The sequence below is a fragment of the Nyctereutes procyonoides genome, unplaced genomic scaffold (genome assembly GCF_905146905.1).
Source record: "Nyctereutes procyonoides isolate TBG_1078 unplaced genomic scaffold, NYPRO_anot_genome, whole genome shotgun sequence".
In the NCBI taxonomy this organism is placed as follows: domain Eukaryota; kingdom Metazoa; phylum Chordata; class Mammalia; order Carnivora; family Canidae; genus Nyctereutes; species Nyctereutes procyonoides.
In genome coordinates, this window is record NW_026575146.1 from 73,640,737 (window position 1) to 73,661,414 (window position 20,678).

General features: G+C 49.0%; 1 protein-coding gene across 2 annotated transcripts; it reads left to right on the forward strand.

Annotated features, from left to right (window-relative positions):
- Positions 1-311: 311 nt before the first annotated feature.
- Positions 312-20,039, forward strand: HSD17B14 (hydroxysteroid 17-beta dehydrogenase 14). Of its 2 annotated transcripts, XM_055311689.1 has the most exons (9): positions 338-625; positions 1,164-1,202; positions 1,363-1,445; positions 1,937-2,003; positions 6,778-6,869; positions 18,982-19,086; positions 19,336-19,403; positions 19,500-19,596; positions 19,691-20,039. In XM_055311689.1, the coding sequence occupies exons 1-9, from the start codon at positions 538-540 to the stop codon at positions 19,862-19,864; spliced, it is 813 nt and encodes a 270-aa protein (XP_055167664.1). In that variant the 5' UTR covers positions 338-537; the 3' UTR covers positions 19,865-20,039. The 2 variants fall into 2 exon arrangements, with proteins under 2 accessions (XP_055167665.1, XP_055167664.1); XM_055311690.1 differs by lacking the exon at positions 18,982-19,086 and having other exon boundaries at positions 312-625.
- The last annotated feature ends 639 nt before the right edge of the window (positions 20,040-20,678 follow it).

Genomic DNA, 20,678 nt, shown 5'->3' on the forward strand with positions numbered 1-20,678 from the left:
CAGGGCGGAGCTGGAGCCGTGACCTCCTGCGTCCTGATGGTCTGAAACCTGTAGGTCTGGAAAAGGAGAAGCAGGGCCTAGATTCCTGGGTCTGAGGGAGGAGGGGGTTGGATGCTGTAAATCCTGAGTTTGAGGAAGGAGGGGATTGGGGGCCCAGACTCCTGGGTCCGAAGGTGGAGGGGCTGGGGACCCGGACTCCTGGGTCTGAGGGTAGAGGGGCTGGGGACCCGGACTCCTGGGCCTGAGGGTCTGAGAGTAGAGGGGCTGGGGGCCTGGGCTCCTAGGTCTGACGGAGGAGGGGCTGGTTGCCTGGGCTCCTGAGTCTGAGGGAGGAGGAGCTGAGGCCCCAGACAACTGGGTCTGAGGGAGGAGGGGGCCGGGGCAAACTTCCAGGCTTCTGGCCTTCCTGGCAACGCCCCCCCAGGGCCGGCCTTCCAGGATCCAGCCCCTATTTATGGTTCTGCTCCACGGCCTCACCCAACTGTGGAGGTGAAAGAAGCAGAGAGTGAGTGACAGGGAGAGTCAGACAGAAGCAGGATGGCAACAGGGACGCGCTATGCCGGGAAGGTGGTGGTTGTGACAGGAGGCGGGCGCGGCATTGGAGCCGGGATCGCGAGAGCCTTCGGTGAGTAGGGGTCTGGCGAGTCAGGGTCTGGCTGCTTGGGGAATATTAGAGACTGGGAGCGGAGGGACCCTGGGAACTAGTGGGTGTGGGAACTTCAGTACTGGAGTCAAGATTCTTAGCCTATAAAAACCCAATTTGCAATATTAATGAAAGGGTTGACAGCCTAAGCCTGGGGCCTGAGCTTTTGGCAGTTCTCCAAAAATGGTTACTCTCTTTATCTGGGTCTCAGTTATTCTATCTACAAAGTGGGGGTGGCTAGGGGAATGTGGCTTGTAGGTTTCAGGTTTATTCTGGAACCCAGGAATGGGGGCTCAGGAACCCCAGCAGGCACCTACAGTGGCCAAGGAGAATATGGGTCAAGTCTTCTGCCCTTTGCTCTATGGTTCAAGTCTTCTGCTCTTTGCTCTAGAACATCATGGGACTTTGGGGTCATGAGGGGAACGTTTGGAAAGATGGGCCCCACTCCAGGTGGCCACAGGAGGGCAGCAGAGGCCTTTGCCAAGGTCTGTGCTGGAGTAACCTGTTTTTCCATTCTCAGTGCAAAACGGGGCCCAAGTGGTTATCTGTGACAAAGATGGTGAGTGAGCGTCCCTTGGTCCTCACCCCAGCCCCCTCCTCCCTCACACCCAGGAGTCTGGGCCCCCAGGCCCTTTCTTCTCTCAGACCCAAGAATCAGGACCCCAACCCCTCCTCCCTCAGACCTAGGAGTCTGGACCCCAGCCCTTCTCTCCCTGCAGAGTCTGGGGGCCGGGCCCTGGAGCAGGAGCTTACTGGAACTGTCTTTATCCTCTGTGATGTGACCCGGGAGAAAGATGTGCAGGTGAGATATTCTTGACCCTGTCTGGCCCCAAAGACTGCTGCTCAGCATCATTTCCGGACTTTCCCTGATTCTGCTGGCCAGGTTCTGGGTCTCCTGCAAAGTTTCCCCTTTATCTCTCACTACTTCGGGGCTCTTGTCACACCTGTCACATAGACTGGAACAACAACAACAACAAAAATCCCTCACAGTGGATCTCCTTCTGGAAGAGTCTTCCTCTCCCGCCTCTGGGATTCTATCTGTTCACTTCGGTCAATGTCTCTCTGATGTCCACCCTCCGCCCCCCACCCGGACACTAGGTCTCTGCAGTGTGAATATATCCAGCCCTCTGGTGATTTAGGGGAAGCCCCCACTTCCTGTAGCTCCCTTCACCTTGGCTGTGATCCACCTCCCCCTGTTTCCCCCTTTGCTTTTTTTTTTCCCCCTTTGCTTTTGGGAGTCCAGGCTCCTCAAGGCTGGGTGCCAACCCTGCTCACTTACCTCTTTGTCCTCAGACTCTCATTTCTGAGACTGTCCATCGTTTTGGCCGTCTGGATTGTGTAGTCAACAACGCTGGCTACCGTGAGTTGTGTGGCCCACAGGCCATTCTCCCTTGGTGTCCACCCACCTCCCAGCTTCCATCCCTTCCTTTCCCTCCCCCTCAGTTCCCCATCTGTCTTCTCCATACCCTTTCCCATCCCCCTGTCTCCTTGGATGGGACAGTACAGCCCTGGAAGGCCCTGCACTGGGGCTCACATCCTGGCTGGTTCCATCCTGGCCTCAGTTCTTCTGTTTCTAGAATGGGAATGATGATCATGAACAACAGAGTTGTTGTGGGTATTAAATAAGATAAACTACTCGGCCTCATAATTATCACAAATATCTTGAACAAACAGCTCCCATCTTGTGGTCTCAATTTTCTTATCTATGAAGTGATGGCAATGACCCTTCCCTTTGCTGATGACTATGAAGGTATCCTCATGCGTGTGGTTTTTTAGGTCTTAGCATGGTGACTTCGAAGGGGAAATGCTGTCAGCTTAATGACTTACCCTTCATAAGAATCTCTCATGTTGGTAAGCCAGGGCTCAGAGAGATGAACTGATTGCACTGAGGTCACACAGCAAGGCCTGTCATAAGAGTGACATCCTCTTCAGCTGCACAACGTGCCCCCCTGCTTATTGTTGGGTTTTTAAAAGATTTTATTTATTTATTCATGAGAGACACAGAGAGGGAGAGGCAGAGACACAGGCAGAGGGAGAAGCAGGCTCCATGCAGGGAGCCTGATGTGGGACTCCATCCCGGGTCACGCCCTGGGCTGAAGGCAGCACTAAACCGCTGAGCCACCCAGGCTGCACAACCCTCCCACCCCTCCACCGCTGCGTATTGGCTGGGCAACTTTAAGCAAGTGGCTCACCCTCTCTGGGCTGCATTTTCCTCCTTATATTGTTGTAAAGATCAAAGAGATGGTGAATACCAGTTCATCCTTTCTCTCTGTATCCTTTGTACATTCGAGACATATTTACTGAATGCCTACCATGTCCCAAGTTCTTTCCTGGGGGCTGGGGAGTTGGCAGTGAAAAAAAAAATTTTTTTTAAGATTTTATTTATTCATGAAAGATGCACAGAGAGAAGCAGAGACCTAGGCAGAGAAGCAGGCTCCCCTTTGGGAACCCAATGTGGGACTTGATCCCTGGGATAGTGACCTGAGCCAAAGGCAGACGCTTAGCCACTGAGACACCCAGGTGTCTGGCAGTGAACACAATAGATAGAACATTCTAGTCTTCTTGTGATTCACGTTCTTTTTTTTTTTTAATTTTTATTTATTTATGATAGTCACACACACACAGAGAGAGAGAGAGAGGCAGAGACATAGGCAGAGGGAGAAGCAGGCTCCATGCACCAGGAGCCCGACGTGGGACTCGATCCCGGGTCTCCATGATCGCGCCCTGGGCCAAAGGCAGGCGCCAAATCGCTGCGCCACCCAGGGATCCCCGGGATTCATGTTCTTGAGTAAGAAAATTAGGCCAGAAATGATAGTTAATCTGCCTCATCCATGGATTCCTGTGTTTGTGAAGTCACCAACTTGCAAAAAATTTTTTTTCGTAGTCTCAGCATCAGTACTCACTATGCTTTCCAGGTATTTGTGGACAAGTATGGAGTAGCAACAAAAATTCCCTTTGCCTGAAGCACATGTTCTCAGTTAAGGTCAAACTAGGTGTAGCTGTGCCCTCTGATTTCAGAGGATGGAGACTATGGAAGTGCAAGGAGCTGCCCTGGGGCCCACTGGATGGGTTAAAATTCCAACACTGCCGGCTTCTAGCTAATCTCTTAACATCTCTGAGCCTTGTTTCTTTGCAAAATAAATAAAATGGAGTCTATTTTATTGTTTTTAAGATTAGGAGTTGTTTTTAGGATTTAAGACTATGATCTGTTAGATATGCAAATATCTATATGCCTGTGTGTATACACATGTCTACGTGCATACATATATATAGTGTCAGCCAGTTTGGGCTCCTGGAACAGAAATACCACCTAAGGAGAGGACTCAGACAACAAACATTTACTTCTCACAGATTTGGAGGCTAGGAAATCCCAAGATCCAAGTGCCAGCAGATTCGTGTCTGGTGAGGGCCTGCTTCTTGCTGGGTCTAAGTGCACTAATCCCATTCATGAGATGTCCATCCTCTCCACTTAAAATCCCCTTCTGGGACACCTAGGTGGCTCAGTGGTGGAGCATCTGCCTTCGGCTCAGGTCGTGATCCCGGGATCCTGGGATCAAGTCCCACATCAGGGTCCCTGATGGGAGCCTGCTTCTCTCTCTACCTGTGTCTCTGCGTCTCTCTCTGGGTCTCTCATGAATAAATAAATAAAATATTTTAAAAATAATAAAATAAGAATATTTAAAAGAATAATAATAATAAAATAAAATCCCCTCCCATAGGTTTCACCTCCAAGTGCCATTGCATGGAAGGTTAGGATTTCACCATATGAATCTCGGGGGGTGGGGAAACGCATTTAGTCTGTAATATTACATACTATTATATAATATGTACCTCTTTCCCAGAGGAACAGTGGTGAATATTTCCTAATTCAGTATTCACTGGAACTTTATAGACCATAACTGCCTTGAATAATGAGAATCAACTATATATACTAGCATGTTTGGTGGTGATAAAGGCTATAAAGAGAAATAAAATTGGGGCACCCGGCTGGCTCAGTTGGTGGAGGCTGCAACTCTTGGTCTCGGGGTCGTGAATTTAAGCCCCACATTAGGCATAGAGCTTACTTAAAACAAAACAAGCTGTTTAGGGTCTAGAGAATGGCAGGAGCTTTTTGTTTGTTTGTTTGTTTTTCCAGAGGCTGGGTTTTTTTGTTTGTTTTAAAGATTTTATTTATTTATTCATGAGAGACACAGAGAGAGAACAGCAAGCACTCAACCGCTGAGCCACCCAGGTGTCCCAAGGGGCTGTTGTTGTTTTTTTTTTTAATTTTTATTTATTTATGATAGTCAGAGAGAGAGAGAGAGAGAGAGGCAGAGACATAGGCAGAGGGAGAGGGAGAAGCAGGCTCCATGCACCGGGAGTCCGATGTGGGATTCGATCCCGGGTCTCCAGGATCGCGCCCTGGCCCAAAGGCAGGCGCTAAACCGCTGCGCCACCCAGGGATCCCCAAGGGGCTGTTTTAAACAGGATCCAGGGTCGGTTCCCTGAAGATATTTGAGCAGATCCTTGAAGGAAGCCAGGCCACAAGCCCTGGGTCTTTGGGGAGGAACAATCCAAGATTCCCTCAGCTTCCTGCCTGCCATCTTGTTTTCCCCCCTCATTGTGCCTTCCTCCCCTGGCCTCCTAAAGCCTTGGAGCCATCAAGGTGGCATCTCCCCACTGCCTGTGTTTTCTCCTAATTCTTATTCCCCTATCTTTCCACCTCCTTTTCCTCTGAACATTGATTTTTCTGTCCCTCCACCCACACCCCGTCCCCTCCCACCAATTTCTCCTATTTATTTCACAAATATGTTATGGGGCTAACTATTAGGCCCAAATATTGACTCCTGAGAGAAAAATTTTTTTAAGATTTTTTTTTTTTTTTAATTCATGAGAAAAAGAGAGGCAGAGACACAGGCAGAGGGAGAAGCAGGCTCCATGCAGGGAGCCCGATGGGGACTTGATCCTGGGTCTCCAGGATCACACCCTGGGCTGAAGAAGGCAGCACCAAACTGCTGAGCCACCCAGGCTGCCCCCCCCCCTTTTTAAATTTTGTTTCTTTATTCATAGAGAGGCAGAGACACAGACAGAGGTAGAAACAGGCTCCATGCAGGAAGCCTGATGCGGGACTCAATCCCGGGTCTCCAGGATCACACCCCAGGCTGCAGGCGGCGCCAAACCGCTATGCCACCGGGGCTGCCCCGGGCTGCCCTTTTATAAAGATTTAATTTAATTTAATTTTTATTTTTACTATTTTAAAAAAATAGATTAATTAATTAATTAATTAATTTTTATTTATTTATTCATGAGAGACACAAAGAGAGGCAGAGAGAAGAGCAGGCTCCCTGTGGGGAGCCCGATATGGGACTCCATCCCTGGATCTGAGCCAAAGGCAGATAGATGCTCAACCACTGAGCTACACAGGTGCCCTTTAAAGATTTTATTTTTGGGATCCCTGGGTGGCGCAGCGGTTTGGCGCCTGCGTTTGGCCCAGGGCGCGATCCTGGAGACCCGGGATCAAATCCCACATCGGGCTCCCGGTGCATGGAGCCTGCTTCTCCTATGCCTATGTCTCTGCGCCTCTCTCTCTCTCTCTCTCTCTGTGACTATCATAAATAAATAAAAAATTTAAAAAAAATTTTATTTTCAAGTAATCTCTGCATCCAATCTCAAATTTACAACTCTGACCCAGACAGCCAGACACTCTGACTTGGGAAATTTCCTTGTTTTTTTTTTTTTTTCTTTTTAAACTAAGGTCCACACCCAACAAAGGGCTTGAACTCACAACCCTGAAATCAAGACCTGAGATCATGTGTTGGATGCTCTACCCACTGAGCCACTCAGGCGCTCCCAGCTTTGGGTGGAACTTTCTCAGCCCGAAAGCCAAGTGTTGTCCTTCTGTAGATAAGGAGACTGAGACACAGAGAGGCAAAGTGACTTACTAAAAAGTCACACAGCCCGAAAGTGGCAGAGGCTCATATTGGAAGCTGGGCCTTCTGGCCTGAGACCGCTTTTTAATTCACCTCCTTTCTTCCCTGTGATCCCTGCCCCTCTTGTCAGCCACCCCCAACCGGACCATATCTTCATTTCTTCCCTGTTCTCTGTGTCACTCCCTCATTCCTTCTGCTTCTGTGTCTCCCACCCCCTGCCCTTAGATCCACCTCCTCAGTGGCCCGAGGAGACCTCTGCCGAAGGCTTCAGGCAGCTGTTGGAGCTGAACCTGCTGGGGACATACACCGTGACCAAGGTGAGAACTATGGCCCAAGCTGTCAGGCCAGGTGGCCTCCTGACTGGGAGATTGTCAGACCCACTTCTTCTTGGAGCAGAATGTTTCTGCTGCGTTGCTTATTCCAAAAGGGCTCTGTTCTTTATAGCCAATATATGGGTGCTAATCCCTACATCCAGCAGAAGCTAGCTGTGTGGTGACCTAGCCCAGTCTTCTTAGGGACCTTCTAGAACCTTGTAAAGTGGTGTGCTGATATAGAGTTGGGGAGTAATAGGAATAAGGGTGGGATGGGGGGGCAGGAGGAGGGATTGAGGCGAGGAGTCAATGAGAGGCAGTTACAGCTTTGCCACCCAGCGAATAGCCATGGGAACAATGAGTTTTTCCGCTTACCACCCTACCCTCTGAGTCTTCCCATAAAAGCCTCCTACTTACCATTGTAGTTGAAATGCCAGCTCTTCAGAATGGCCTCTCCTTCCCAACCATTCATGCTTCTGTGGCACCCACACATACATATTTATTCTCTGCAACAGCTTACTTATTTTCATCATAGCACACTTTAATTCATTCAGCAAATATTTGTTTAGTACCAGCCATGCGCTGAGCATTGTGCATCCAGCACGAGACAAACATCCTTGCCCCTGGAGAGCTGACATGCTAACGAGGGAGACAGGCGGTGAGCAAGTAAATAGATCTTAATGTCAGCGAGTGATAAGTGCCATGCATGAGAGTGATGGACAGGTGCAAATGCTGTTTTTTTATAAATTTTTTTTAAAATTTATGATAGAGAGAGAGAGAGAGAGAGAGGCAGAGACACAGGCAGAGGGAGAAGCAGGCCCCATGCCGGGAGCCTGATGCAGGACTTGATCTCGGGACTCCAGGATCACACCCTGGGCCAAAGGCAGGCGTGAAACTGCTGAGCCACCCAGGGATCCCCTGTTTTTTTATAAAAATTTAAAAAAAAAATTATGTATTTATTCATGAGAGACTCAGAGAGAGAGGCAGAAACACAGGCAGAGGGAGAAGTAGGCTCCCTACAGGGAATCTGATGCTGGACTCAATCCCAGGACCCCGGGATCATGCCCTGAGCCAAGGGTAGATGCTCAACAACTGAGCCACCCGTGTCCCAAACTTTTTTTTAAGCAGGCTCCATGCCCAGCGTGGAGCCCAATGTGGGGCTTGAACTCATGACCCTGAGATTGAGACCTGAGTTGAGATCAATAGTCAGATGCTGAACTAACTGAGCCACCCAGGTGCCCATATGAAACTTTTTATTTTGACATTTTGCAAGCATACACAAAAGTGGAGAGATGTACTGAATTCCTCACACCCGTCACCCAGCATTATCAACATTCTGTCATTCCTCCTGTGGACTCTTCATTTTTTTCTTTCTTTTCTTTTAAGATCTGTTTATTTGTTTTAGGGAGGGGATGGGAAAAGAGAGAGGGAGAGAAGCAGACTCCCCACTGAGCACAGAGCCTCATGTGGGGCTCTATCTCAGGACCCTGAGATCATGATCTGAGCCAAAATCAACAGTCTGATGTTCAACCAACTGAGCCACCCAAGTGCCCCTTTTGCTGGAGCTTTTTATTTTTATTTTATTTTTTAAAGATTTTATTTATTTATTCATGAGAGAGACAGAGACACAGGCAGAGAGAGAAGCAGGCTCCTCACAGGGAGCCCGACGCAGGACTTGATCCCCAGATCGGGATCACACCCTGAGCCAAAGGCAGATGCTCAATCACTGAGCCACCCAGGAATCCCTTGCTAGAGCTTTTTAAAGCAAATCTCAGACATATTTTACATGTGTGTCATTTAGTATGTGTCTTTACTAGATGAGGTTTTTTTGTTTGTTTGTTTAAGAGTATTTATGTGCTGCTCTTTTAGACAGGGTGGAGGTAGTCAGAAGGCTTCTCTGAGAGGTGATATTTAAGTCAGACCTCAAGGAGGTGTGTGAGGCAGTGGTCCAGCAAAGAACAGCCTGTGCAAAGGTCCTGGGGTGGGAACTGCTCTGAGTGTAGGAAGAATAACAGGAGGTGAGAGTATAAAGCGGACAAAAGAACCTAGATCATATCTGGCCTTGTCAACCATGGAGAGGACTTTGCTTTGGTACTTGAGCCTGGAGCCAAGGAAGTGAGCTGCTGTAAGTGGCAACCAGCGGCCACATGGGGAACAGGCAGGGGGCAAGGGCTTTGGCAGTGTACCCAGGGAGGGCACTGACTGGATGGTCCAGGCAGGGGGTGATTTGAATCCCACGAGGCCATTGGGTGGCTGTGGATTTGGTGGGAAGTATTCTGATTCTGGACCCATTTTGAAGGTAGTATTGTCAGGGTTTCCTTGTAGACTAGGTGTGGGGGTGGATTTGAGAAAGAAAGGAGTGCGGGTTTTGGCTTATGTTCCCCCCACCACCACCACCACCGCCAGCAACTAGCGGGACTGAGTTGCCATGCATTGCTATGAGGAAGCCTGGGGAGGAGCAGGTGGGGTCAGAGACCTTTTGAGTTAGCAGGGCCTGGCAGGGGGAAGGGGTGCGGTGTGGTGGAGAGGGAGAGGAGCTGCCCAGCACAGGTTCACGTGGGATTCTTGAATCTGGGGTGAGGGGAGAGGCCTGGAGTCATCAGCTGGGAGCTCACCAACCAGCTTGAAACTGGAGTAGATCAGAAAAGCCAGTGCAGACACAAGAGGGGAGGAGGCCCAGGAGGGCGGGTTGGAGGTGGTGGTCACTGGTGAGGAAACTCACAAACTCTCTTTGGTGTCTCACTTGAGATTCAGGTGAAATGTTTCTGGGCAGTTGGGTGGCCTTGTTCAACCTGTGAACCCTTGCTCCTTTTTTTTTTTTTTTTTTTTAAGATTTTGTTCATTCATTTGAAAGAAGAACACAAGCAGGGAGAGCAGCAGGCAGAGGGAGAGGGAGGAGCTGGCTGCCCGTTGGGCAGGGAGCCCAATGCAGGGCTCCATACTAGGACCCCAGGATCATGACCTAAGCAGACGCTTCACCAACTGAGCCACCCAGGCACCCCTGAACTCTTGCCTCTGTCTCCAACTTGTGTCACCCCTAAGATTGGCATCTCCATACAATAAGATATACCCACTGTATCCCATAAAGGGGGTATATATGTAATTATATAATATATATGTAATTTTACATATCTCTCTCAGTGCCCAGCATTTAAAAAGAGAGAGATTTCTCCTAAACAGCCCTATTTCTGGCTTTTCTTTTTTTTAATTTTTATTTATTTATTTATGATAGTCACACAGAGAGAGAGAGAGATAGGCAGAGACATAGGCAGAGGGAGAAGCAGGCTCCATGCAGGGAGCCCGACGCGGGATTCGATCCCGGGTCTCCAGGATCGCGCCCTGGGCCAAAGGCAGGCGCCAAACCGCTGCGCCACCCAGGGATCCCATTTCTGGTTTTTCTTGAAAGATTGGCGAAGTGGGGAAGCCTGTGTGGCTCAGTGGTTGAGCATCTGCCTTTGGCTCAGGGCGGGTTCCCAGGGTTCTGGGATGGAGTCCCACATCAGGCTCCCCGTAGGGAGCCTGCTTCTCCCTCTGACTATGTCGCTGCCTCTCTCTGTGTGTCTCTCATGAATGAATAAATAAATAAAATCTTTTTTAAAAAAAAAGGAAAGAAAGATTGGCAAAGTGGACCCACAGGGCAGAGTGACAGTCTGCTAAATATGGCAGGGGTCTCCATTATACCCCAGTCCCCACTGTGGGGCTTCCTGTGGGGCTATCTGACTCTCTTACCTGTCAGTGGCTAGAACAGAAGCCTCACATAGGAGTAAAGGGTCCAGATCCAATCCCTGCCTGCCTCAGTTCTTTGCCACTTCCTCCCTGCAATGTGGCAACTTACTCAAACTGTCAGCACTTTGGTTTCTCCTGTGAAAAAAATGAGACTTAATAAATGGTACCTAATTCGCAGGGTTGCTCCTGAGAATTGAATGAGAGTAAAATACCCATGAAGAGCTTAGAGCATGCCTGGCACAGGGTTTCTGGTCTGTGCATTTTTATTTACCTATCACAAACATTGCCCCATTCTTTTTCCTGCGGCCAATCTCCCTAACTCAGGTTGAGGTCACTGAAATATACGTTGGGCAAATGAAGCCTGGCAGAAGCAGAAGGGAAAAGGTGAGGTTGGATGCTGGAACCCTGAGTGGGAGGGAAGGAAGTGGAGCACAGGGTGTTTCATTTACCAAAAAAGGGTGTACAAAGGTACTGGGGTAGAAACCACCCATGTGCGTTTTAAGATCTAGAAACCCTCATCTCCATCTCCACCTTCCGCTTAGCAATTATTATTATTTTTTAAGATTTTCTTTATTTATTTGAGAGAGACAGCATGGTCATGAGCCAGGGTGGGGGCGGGGGGGCAGAGGGAGAGGGAGAAGCAGGTCCCCCACTGAGCAGGGAGCTCAACGAAGATGATGCAGGGGCTCCATCCCAGGACCCCCGAGCTGAAGGCAGCCACTTAACAGACTGAGCCACCCAGGCACCCCTCTATTTATCTATTTTTGAAGATTTTACTTCTGAAATAATCTCTTCACCCCACATGGGGCTCAAACCTACAACCCCGAGATCAACAGTTGGATGCTCCACTGACTGAGCCTGCCGGGCACCCCATCCAAGCTCTTTCAATTCACCCAGTTGGTCTCTATTGTATTATTACAATTAGTTCCTTTGCCTTGGCTCCAGACACCATCTGCCTGTTGCATGTGGTTTTCCAGAGGGCAGAGACTGTCTGCTTGTCCACGCCTCTGTCCCAGTACCCAAAACTCTGCCCGTTGCAAAGAAATCTGTCAGCATGAGTAAGTTGCTGCCTTTACCACCATGATTAAAACAATCATCAGGGGCACCTGGGTGGCTCAGTCAGTTAAGGGTCTGCCTTTGGTTCAGGTCATGATCCCAGAGTCCTAGATCAAGTCTCTCAGCCAGCCCACTGCTCAGCAGGGAATCTGCTTCTCCCTCTCTCTCTGCCTGCCACTCCCCTTGCTTGTTCTCTCTCTCTCTCTCTCTGTCAAATAAATAAATAAAATCCTCAATGTTAAGAGATCACTCTAGGGGCGCCTGGCTGGCTCAGTTTGTAGAGCATCCGACTCTCTTTTTTTAATTTAAAATCAATTAATTAACATATAATGTGTTGGGACACCTGGGTGGCTCAGTGGTTAAGGATCTGCCTTCGGCTAAGGGCATAATCCTGGAGTTTGGGATCCCTGGGTGGCGCAGCGGTTTGGTGCCTGCCTTTGGCCCAGGGCGCGATCCCGGAGACCTGGGATCGAATCCCACATCGGGCTCCCGGTGCATGGAGCCTGCTTCTCCCTCTGCCTGTGTCTCTGCCTCTCTCTCTCTCTCTCTCTCTCTCTCTCTCTCTCTCTGTGACTATCATAAAAAATAAAAAAAATAAATAAAAAATCCTGGAGTTTCAGGATGGAGTCCCACACTGGGCTCTCTGCATGGAGCCTGCTTCTCCCTCTGCTATGTCTCTGCTTCTCTTTCTGTGTCTCTCATGAATAAATAAATTAAAAACCTTAAAAAAAACATATAATGTGTTATTGGTTTCAGAGGTAGAGTTCAAGGATTTATCAGTCTTATATAACACCCAGTGCTCATTACACAATGTGTCCTCCTTAGTGTCCATCATCCAGTGACCTCCATCCCTCCTGCCCCCTCCCCTCCAGCAACCCTGTTTGTTTCCTATGATTTAATCTCTTAGGGTTTGTCTCCCTCTATGATTTCGCCTTGTTTTCTTTGTTCCTCTCTTCCCCTATGATCCTCTGTTTTGCTTCTTAAATTCCACATTTGAGTGAGATCATATGATAATTATCTTTCTCTAATTGACTTATTTCACTTAGTGTAATATCCTCTAGTTCCATCCATGTCGTTGCAAATGGCAAGATTTTTTTTGATGGCTGAGTAGTAGTCCATTTTATATATAGACCACATCTTTTTTTTTTAATTTTTATTTATTTATGATAGTCACAGAGAGAGAGAGAGAGAGGCAGAGACACAGGCAGAGGGAGAAGCAGGCTCCATGCACTGGGAGCCTGACGTGGGATTCGATCCCAGGTCTCCAAGATCGCGCCCTGGGCCAAAGGCAGGCGCCAAACCGCTGCGCCACCCAGGGATCCCCTAGACCACATCTTCTTTATCCATTCATCTGTTGATGGACATCGGGGCTCTTTCCACAGTTTGACTATTGTGGACATTGCCGCTATAAGCATTGGGGTACAAGTGCCCCTTTGGATCACTACATCTGTATCTTTGGGGTAAATTCCTAGTAGTGCAATTGCTAGGTTGTAGAGTAGCTCTATTTTCAACTTTTTGAGGAGTCTCCATACTGTTTTCCAGAGTGGCTGCACCAGTTTGCATTCCCACCAACAATGTAAGAGGTATCCCCTTTCTCCACATCCTTGCCAACATCTGTTGTTTTCTGACTTGTTAATTTTAGTCATTGTGACTGGTGTGAGGTAGTATCTCTCTGTGGTTTTGATTTGTATTTCCCTGATGCCGAGTGATGTTGAGCATGTGTTCATGCCTGTTGGCCATTTGTAGGTCTTTTAAGAAATGTCTGTTTAGGTCTTCTGCCCATTTCTTGACTGGATTATTTGTTCTTTGGGTGTTGAGTTTGATAAGTTCTTTATAGATTTTGGATACTAGCCCTTTATCTTATAAGACACTTGCAAATATTTTCTCCCATTCTATTGGTTGTCTTTTGGTTTTGTCAACTGTTACCTTTGATGTGCAGAAGCTTTTTATCTTGGGCAGCCCCGGTTGCTCAGCGGTTTAGCGCCGCCTTCAGCCCAGGGTGTGATCCTGGAGAGTCCCATGTCGGGCTCCCTGCATGGAGCCTGCTTCTCCCTCTGCCTGTGTCTCTGCCTCTCTCTCTCTCTCTGCATCTCTCATGAATAAATAAATATTTTTTTAAAAAGGCTTTTATCTTGATGAAGTCCCAGTAGTTCATTTTTGCCTTTGTTTCCCTTGCCTGTGGAGATGTGTCTACCAAGAAGTTGCTGCGGCCAAGGTCACAAAGATTGCTGCCTATGTTTTCCTCTAGGATTTTGATAGATTCCTGTTTCATACTTAGGTCTTTCATCCATTTCAAGTCTATTTTTGTGTATGGTGTGAGGAAATGGCCCAGTTTCATTCTTCTGCATGTGGCTGTCCATTTTTCCCAATACCATTTTTGAGACTTTTAAATCTTTTTTTTTTTAATTTTTTTTTTATTTAGTTATGATAGTCACAGAGAGAGAGAGAGAGGCAGAGACACAGGCAGAGGGAGAAGCAGGCTCCATGCACCGGGAGCCTGACATGGGATTCGATCCCGGGTCTCCAAGATCGCGCCCTGGGCCAAAGGCAGGCGCCAAACCGCTGCGCCACCCAGGGATCCCCATTTTTGAGACTTTTTTCCATTGGATATTCTTTCTTGCTTTGTTGAAGATGAGTTGACCATAGAGTTGAGGGTCCGTTTCTGGGTTCTCTATTCTATTACGTTGATCTATGTGTCTGTTTTTGTGCCAGTACCATACTGTCTTGATGATCACAGCTTTGTAATATAGCTTCCATTTCTTTGCATCTTCCTCGATTTTTCTTTTTTTGAGATTTTATTTATATATTCATGAGAGACACAGAGAGGCAGAGACAGAAGCAGGCTCTGTGCAGGGAGTCCAATGTGGGATTTGATTCCGGGACTCCAGGATCACACCCTGGGCCAAAGGCAGGTGCTCAACCACTCGAGCCACCCAGGCATCCCTCGGCTTTTTTCATGAGTGTTCTATAGTTTTCTGAGTACAGATCCTTTGCCTCTTTGGTTAGATTTGTTCCTAGGTATCTTATGGTTTTTGGTGCAATGGTAAATGAAATCAACTCCTTAATTTCTCTTTCTTCTGTTTCATGGTTAGTGTATAGAAATTCAGCTGACTTCTGTGCATTGATTTTATATCCTGCCACTTTGCTAAATTCTTGTAAATTCTAGCAATTTGGGGGTGGAGTCTTTTGAGTTTTCACATAGAGTATCATGTCATCTGCAAAGAGTGGGAGTTTCACTTCTTCTTTGCCTTTTATTTCTTTTTGTTGTCTGATTCCTGAGGCTAGGACTTCCAGCATTATGTTGAACAACAGTGGTGAGAGTGAACATCCCTGATGTGTTCCTGACCTTAGGGGAAAAGCTCTCAATTTTTCCTCATTGAGAATGATATTCTCTGTGGGCTTTTCATGTATGGCTGTTATGATATGGAGGTATGTTGCCTCTATCCCTACACTATGGAGAGTTTTAATCAAGAAAGGAAGCTGTACTTGAGCACCCAACTCTTGATCTCAGTGTTGTGAATTTGAGCCTCACATTGGGTGTAGAGATTACTTAAAATCAATAAATAAATAAAAATTAAAAAGCACTCTGGCTCTTGCATGCAGAACAGGTCAGAAGACAAAGTGTGGGCATTGGAAAACCAGTATTAGGAGACAGTAGCATTTGTGCAAGTAAAAAGAGGTAGCCTTCATGGCCTCACATGGTCTGGCCCCTGTTCCTCCTCTGACCTTCCCCTCCTACTGCAGTAGTCTTGTGCCAAATGCCCCAGTTCTGTCCTGCTTCGGGGCCTTTGCAAATGCTGTTCCTCCTGCCTGGCCCAGGCCCAGGATTCTCCAAGACATCTCCATAATTCATACCAGAACACCCTGTTTGCAATTGCACCTACCCCAACACCCCCATTCCCCTCATCTTGCTCTACTTTTTGTTGCCTATCCCTGTTCACACTCTAGCACATTCCGTTATGCACTTTTATTTCTTTATTGCTGCCTCCTCCAGGACTTGGCTCTGTGAGGGCAGAAGTTTCTGTCTTGTTTCCTGTGGCATCTCTGGCATTTATCACAGCACCTGGCACATCCTAGGTGCTCCATTAATGTTCATCGAATGAATAAATGAGGTAGAAAGAATTGTATAGATTCAAGAGGTCCTTAGAAGGCACAGTGGCCAGGGCTTGGTGATGAATCAGATGAGGGACTTAGGTAGAGGGAAGCTCCAGAAGGTTCTCAGGACTCTGGCTTGAGAAGCTGGGTGGAAGTGGACCCCATGCCTGAGGCTGAAAATCAAGGAGAAAGGCAGATTCTAGGAGGAGACAGTGGAGTAAGTTTTGCACTGAATAGATGGAAATGAAGCTGCCCAGGGACGCACAGGTGGTTCAGTGGTTGGGCATCTGCCTTTGGCTTGGGGTGTGATCCCAGGTCCCAGGGTTGAGTTCCACATCTGGCTCCTTGTGGGGAGCCTGCTTCTCCCTCTGCCTGTGTCTCTGCCTCTCTGTGTGTGTCTCTCATGAATAAATAAATAAAATCTTAAAAAAAAAATGAAGATGCAAAGGGCAGGTGAGGAGTTCTGGAAGGTGGTTCCAGGGGAGAATTAGGATATGTTGATGGGAAAACAGCCAAGCGGGGCCTCCCCTGGCAGAGCTCGGAGAGAAGCAGATCCAGGAGAAATGAAAGGTGGGAGGGAAGCTGCATGGCATCCAGGAGAGCCAGGCTCTCCTGGTCAGGTGTCCAAAGGGAGGGAAGGTCAGGCCAATAAGATTCCAGCGGGTTCTTGATGTGGGCTGCACAAAAGTGCTAGGTGACCTTGAAGGCAGGACTGGGAAATGGCCCAAGGAATGTGTGGGAGGGTTGAATAGGGCCCATAAGGAGTGTGGGACAAATATTTATTCAGTGCTAACTGTGTGCCCAGTGCCAGAACAAGGGGAGCGAATGACTCATGGTGTGCAGCCCTTAGGGACCTCACGTTTGCAGGGTGGGGGTGGGGAGGGAGTCAAACAGCTGGGTATGGGGGCAGCCGCGGTGGCGCAGCGGTTTGGCACCGCCTGCAGCCTGGGGTGTGATCCTGGAGACCCACAATCGAGTCCCACATCGGGCTCCCTGCATGGAGCCTGCTTCTCCCTCTGCCTGTGTCTCTGCCTCTCTCTCTCTGTGTGTCTATGAATAAATAAATAAAATCTTAAAAAACAAACAAACAGCTGGGTAGAGAGTGAAAAGGTTTCTGAAAGAATTAGGCAGGGGCAGGGGTGGAGCCTCGGGGTAGGGGGCTGGGCCAGCCCAGGGCAGAGGGAGGCAGTAAGGGTTTCAAGGCCAATGAGAGAGAGAGAGAGAGAGAGAGAGAGAGAGAGAGAGAGAGAGAAAGAAAGGATGGAGGGGGAAATGGGAGTGGGGGTCAGGTCCCTGAGGAGCCACTGGAGGATTAGAATCCCTGCCCCCAGTGCCCACATAATCATGGTACTCGTGCCCATGTTATCTTAAAGTTCTTAAGACTTAGAGTTGTCAGAAATTCTCTTTTGCTTATGGGTTTTGCTCTCTTCTCACTGCTGGGCACAAGTATTGGCTTTGACACTTGTCACATGACCTTGGGAGCGGCGCTTACCTGCTCAGTCTCCTCACCTGGCAAAAGGAGCTGTGGACAGTTCTTTGTCTAGGGTTGTTCTGAGGATTCAATGAGCTAATGCATGTGAAGAACTGACAGTAGGGCCAGGCACATAATAGATAAATTCAATAAATTCATTTATTTATTCAAAAGATATTTATTGAGCACCTATTATGTGACAGACACCTTAATACAGGGGTGAAACAAAGTAAGAAATTTCAGGGGTGCATGGGTGGCTGAGTTGGTTAAGCATCTGCCTTCAGCTCAGGTCATGGTCAGGTCCTGGGATGGAGCCCTGAGTTCAGTGGGGAATCTGCTTCTCTCTTTCTCCCTCTCCCTCTCTCCCGCTGCCCCTCCTCCTGCTCATGCACATGCTCTCTCTCTCTCTCTCTCTCTCTCAAATAAATAAGATATTTAAATAAATAAATAAATAAATAAATAAATAAATAAATAAATAAATAAATAAAAGATGTGAGGGTGACTTTTTTAAAAAATATTTTATTTATTCATGAGAGACACAGAAAGAGAGAGAGGCAGAGACACAGAGGGAGAAGCAGGCTCCATGCAGGTAGCCTGACATGGGACTCCATCCTGGGTTTCCAGGATCGGGCCCTGAGCTGAAGGTGGCGCTAAACCACTGAGCTACCTGGGCTGCTCAGAAGGCGACATTTGAACAAGATTTGGAGCTGCTGAGGGATTAGGTTTACCCAGGACTGTCCCAGTTTAACCCTGAGAGTGGACTGAATGTCCCATGTCCTCAAAAACGCTTCAGTCCTGGGCAAACTAGAATGGCTAGTCACCCTAGTAGAGAGTTCCATGCCTATCAGAGGAAAAGTATTCCAGACTGAGGGAACAGTGAGCGCAAAGGCCCTAGGGTTGGCACACTTAGGGTTTGCTTGTGGATACAGTCCTTAGAAAAAGTGGAGGCTGTTTTTGAGGGAGTGGAGAAGGTTTGAAAGAGCTGGTAGGGTGACCCCGAGAGGGACCTAATTTAGATTCCCTGGGAACCACTTAGAGGAGGCTGCATGCACTCATTAATCTTTATCTGCAGGAACAGGTCTTGCCCAACAGCTCAGCAGTCAAAGGAAAATAAGAGGAAGAATAGAATTTGAATTTATTCAAGGTCATGTGTAGTGAAAGAGCTGAGAGACAGAGAGGAAGGGAAGAGAGAAAGGAAAAGAGAATTAGTTTAGGGACCTCCAGGGATCCAGGGAATTGCAGAAGAGAAGCTGGTAAAAAGCAGTGCATTTCATGAAGGCCTCTCACATCACATTCTGACCACAGAGTTCTCCCTGAAACTCAGAGATACTGTCACCCCCTCGTGGATAAAAGAGCTTCTTCCCGTTTCTGCAAAATATGCAGCCATCTTGCATTTTCCTATCTTGATATGGACAGGAGTTTGAGCAACATACTAAGACCCAGAGCAGAGAGACAGAGACCTAGAGAGAGGAGAACAGGGATTGGGGGAGGGGGACAAGGACACAAAGAGAATGGGGAAGAGAGAGAGGTAGTAGAGGAGACATAGAGAAAAATGCCTTCCAGACACGAAGAGATTCCTTAAACCTAGAGACACGGGCAAACCAGTGAAGGTGCTTCCTGGAGTTCTAGAACCCTGTCCCTACAAGGCAGCAAGATCCACTAGTGACCATACCAGGGCAATGCCATTGCTCCAGACATCAGAATGTGTTTCAGTGTGGATGGGGGAATCCAGTGTCTCTGGGGGGTCTGACTTTGCCTCTGTCTTCCCAGTTTGCCCTCCCCCACCTGCGGAAGAGCCAGGGGAATATTATCAACATCTCCAGTCTGGTGGGGGCCATCGGCCAGGTCCAGGCAGTTCCCTATGTGGCCACCAAGGTACCCTGCCCCTTCCCTCACTCCTTACCAGGCCCTCTGGGGACCTCAGCCCTGAGGCATGACAACCTGGGACATGTTATGTACCAAGTGTCTCCAGTGAAGCAGAGCCTGGTGTATCCCATCGGGGCTGGCAGGGAGTGCATGACTACCCCATTCTGATGTCCCAGCTTGACCTTGGGGTTGGAGGAGAGAACAGGAAGGACCTCATCTTCCCTGGACTGAATTTTCCCCCCACATCATCTTCCTCAGGGGGCAGTAACAGCCATGACCAAAGCTTTGGCCCTGGATGAGAGTCGATATGGCGTCCGGGTTAACTGGTGAGCACCTCCAAGTGGGGTGGGAAGGCTGAGAGTGAGCCTCAGAGGCCATGTCTGTGACACACTTCTCTGATCCCCTCTCCTCCCTTCCCATAGCATCTCCCCAGGAAACATCTGGACCCCAATGTGGGAGGGGCTGGCAGCCTTAACGCCTGACCCCGCTGCCACAGTCTTACAGGGCACAATGAACCAGGTAGGCATAGGGGCCAGATCCAGGTGGCATGGGAGTGGCTTAGGGTGTGGCAGTCAGGCCCCACTTCATTCCTCTCCCCCTTGTCTCTCCGCAGCCCCTGGGCCGCATGGGCCAGCCAGCTGAGGTGGGGGCTGCTGCCGTGTTCCTGGCCTCTGAAGCCACCTTCTGCACCGGGATTGAGCTGCTTGTGACCGGGGGTGCAGAGCTGGGGTATGGGCACAAGGCCATGAAGGGCACCCTCGTGGAGGTCCCCACCATCCCTTCCTGATTCCCACATTTCCACTTGGGCCTTCCTAAGATTCTCACCCACAAATTCAGTCTCCCAGATTTCAGCTTCTCCCATCCTGCCTCTTAGGTGCAGACCCCAACTCTAGACATTAAGCCCACTTACCAATGTGCCTAACCACCCCACAAGTTCCCATAAAAGTAGTTTGCAGCCAGAAGGAGGAGTTCATCACATTTTTTTTGTGCCCTGGAGTTCTGCCACGGGGGGACCGCGTCCCGACGCCCAGCCCCACGCGTTCCCAGGCGTAGCCTCGACCCGAGGGACTACAACCCCCGGCAAGCCTTGCAGCAGGCTCCTGGGAAAAGTGTCGCCGGTCGGGCTCACCCCAGCTAATACGAAGGCCCGCAGGGGAAAATAAATTAAACTCTATTAGGAGATAATAATGGAGGTGAAGCAAAAGAGCCTCCTCGTTATTATCGGTCCTTAAGGGAAAGGAGTTTTGATTTCGCAGGCTGAGCCACAGGAAAGTGGCGGGCCCGCTCCAGAAGTTCTGAGGGAAGAAGCAGCTGGAGTTGAGTCCTGAGTCAGAGGGAGGAGGGCCTGGGATCCAGATTCCTGGGTTTGGGGGAGGAGGAAACATAGGGGGGCGTGGACTCCCCAGTTTGGGCAGAGCCTACCCTGCATACCTCCGGGGGCGCTGGGGGCCCAGTCCCGGGTGAGACTTCCCTGCGAGGGTGGTGGGGCTGCATGGCTGCTGCAGATTGGCTGCGGCGGGGGTGTGCGGCAATCGCTGATTGGCTGAGGCGGGGCGGGCGCGGCCTCCGGCCACGCCCCTCGGGCCCTAGGCCACGTGGTG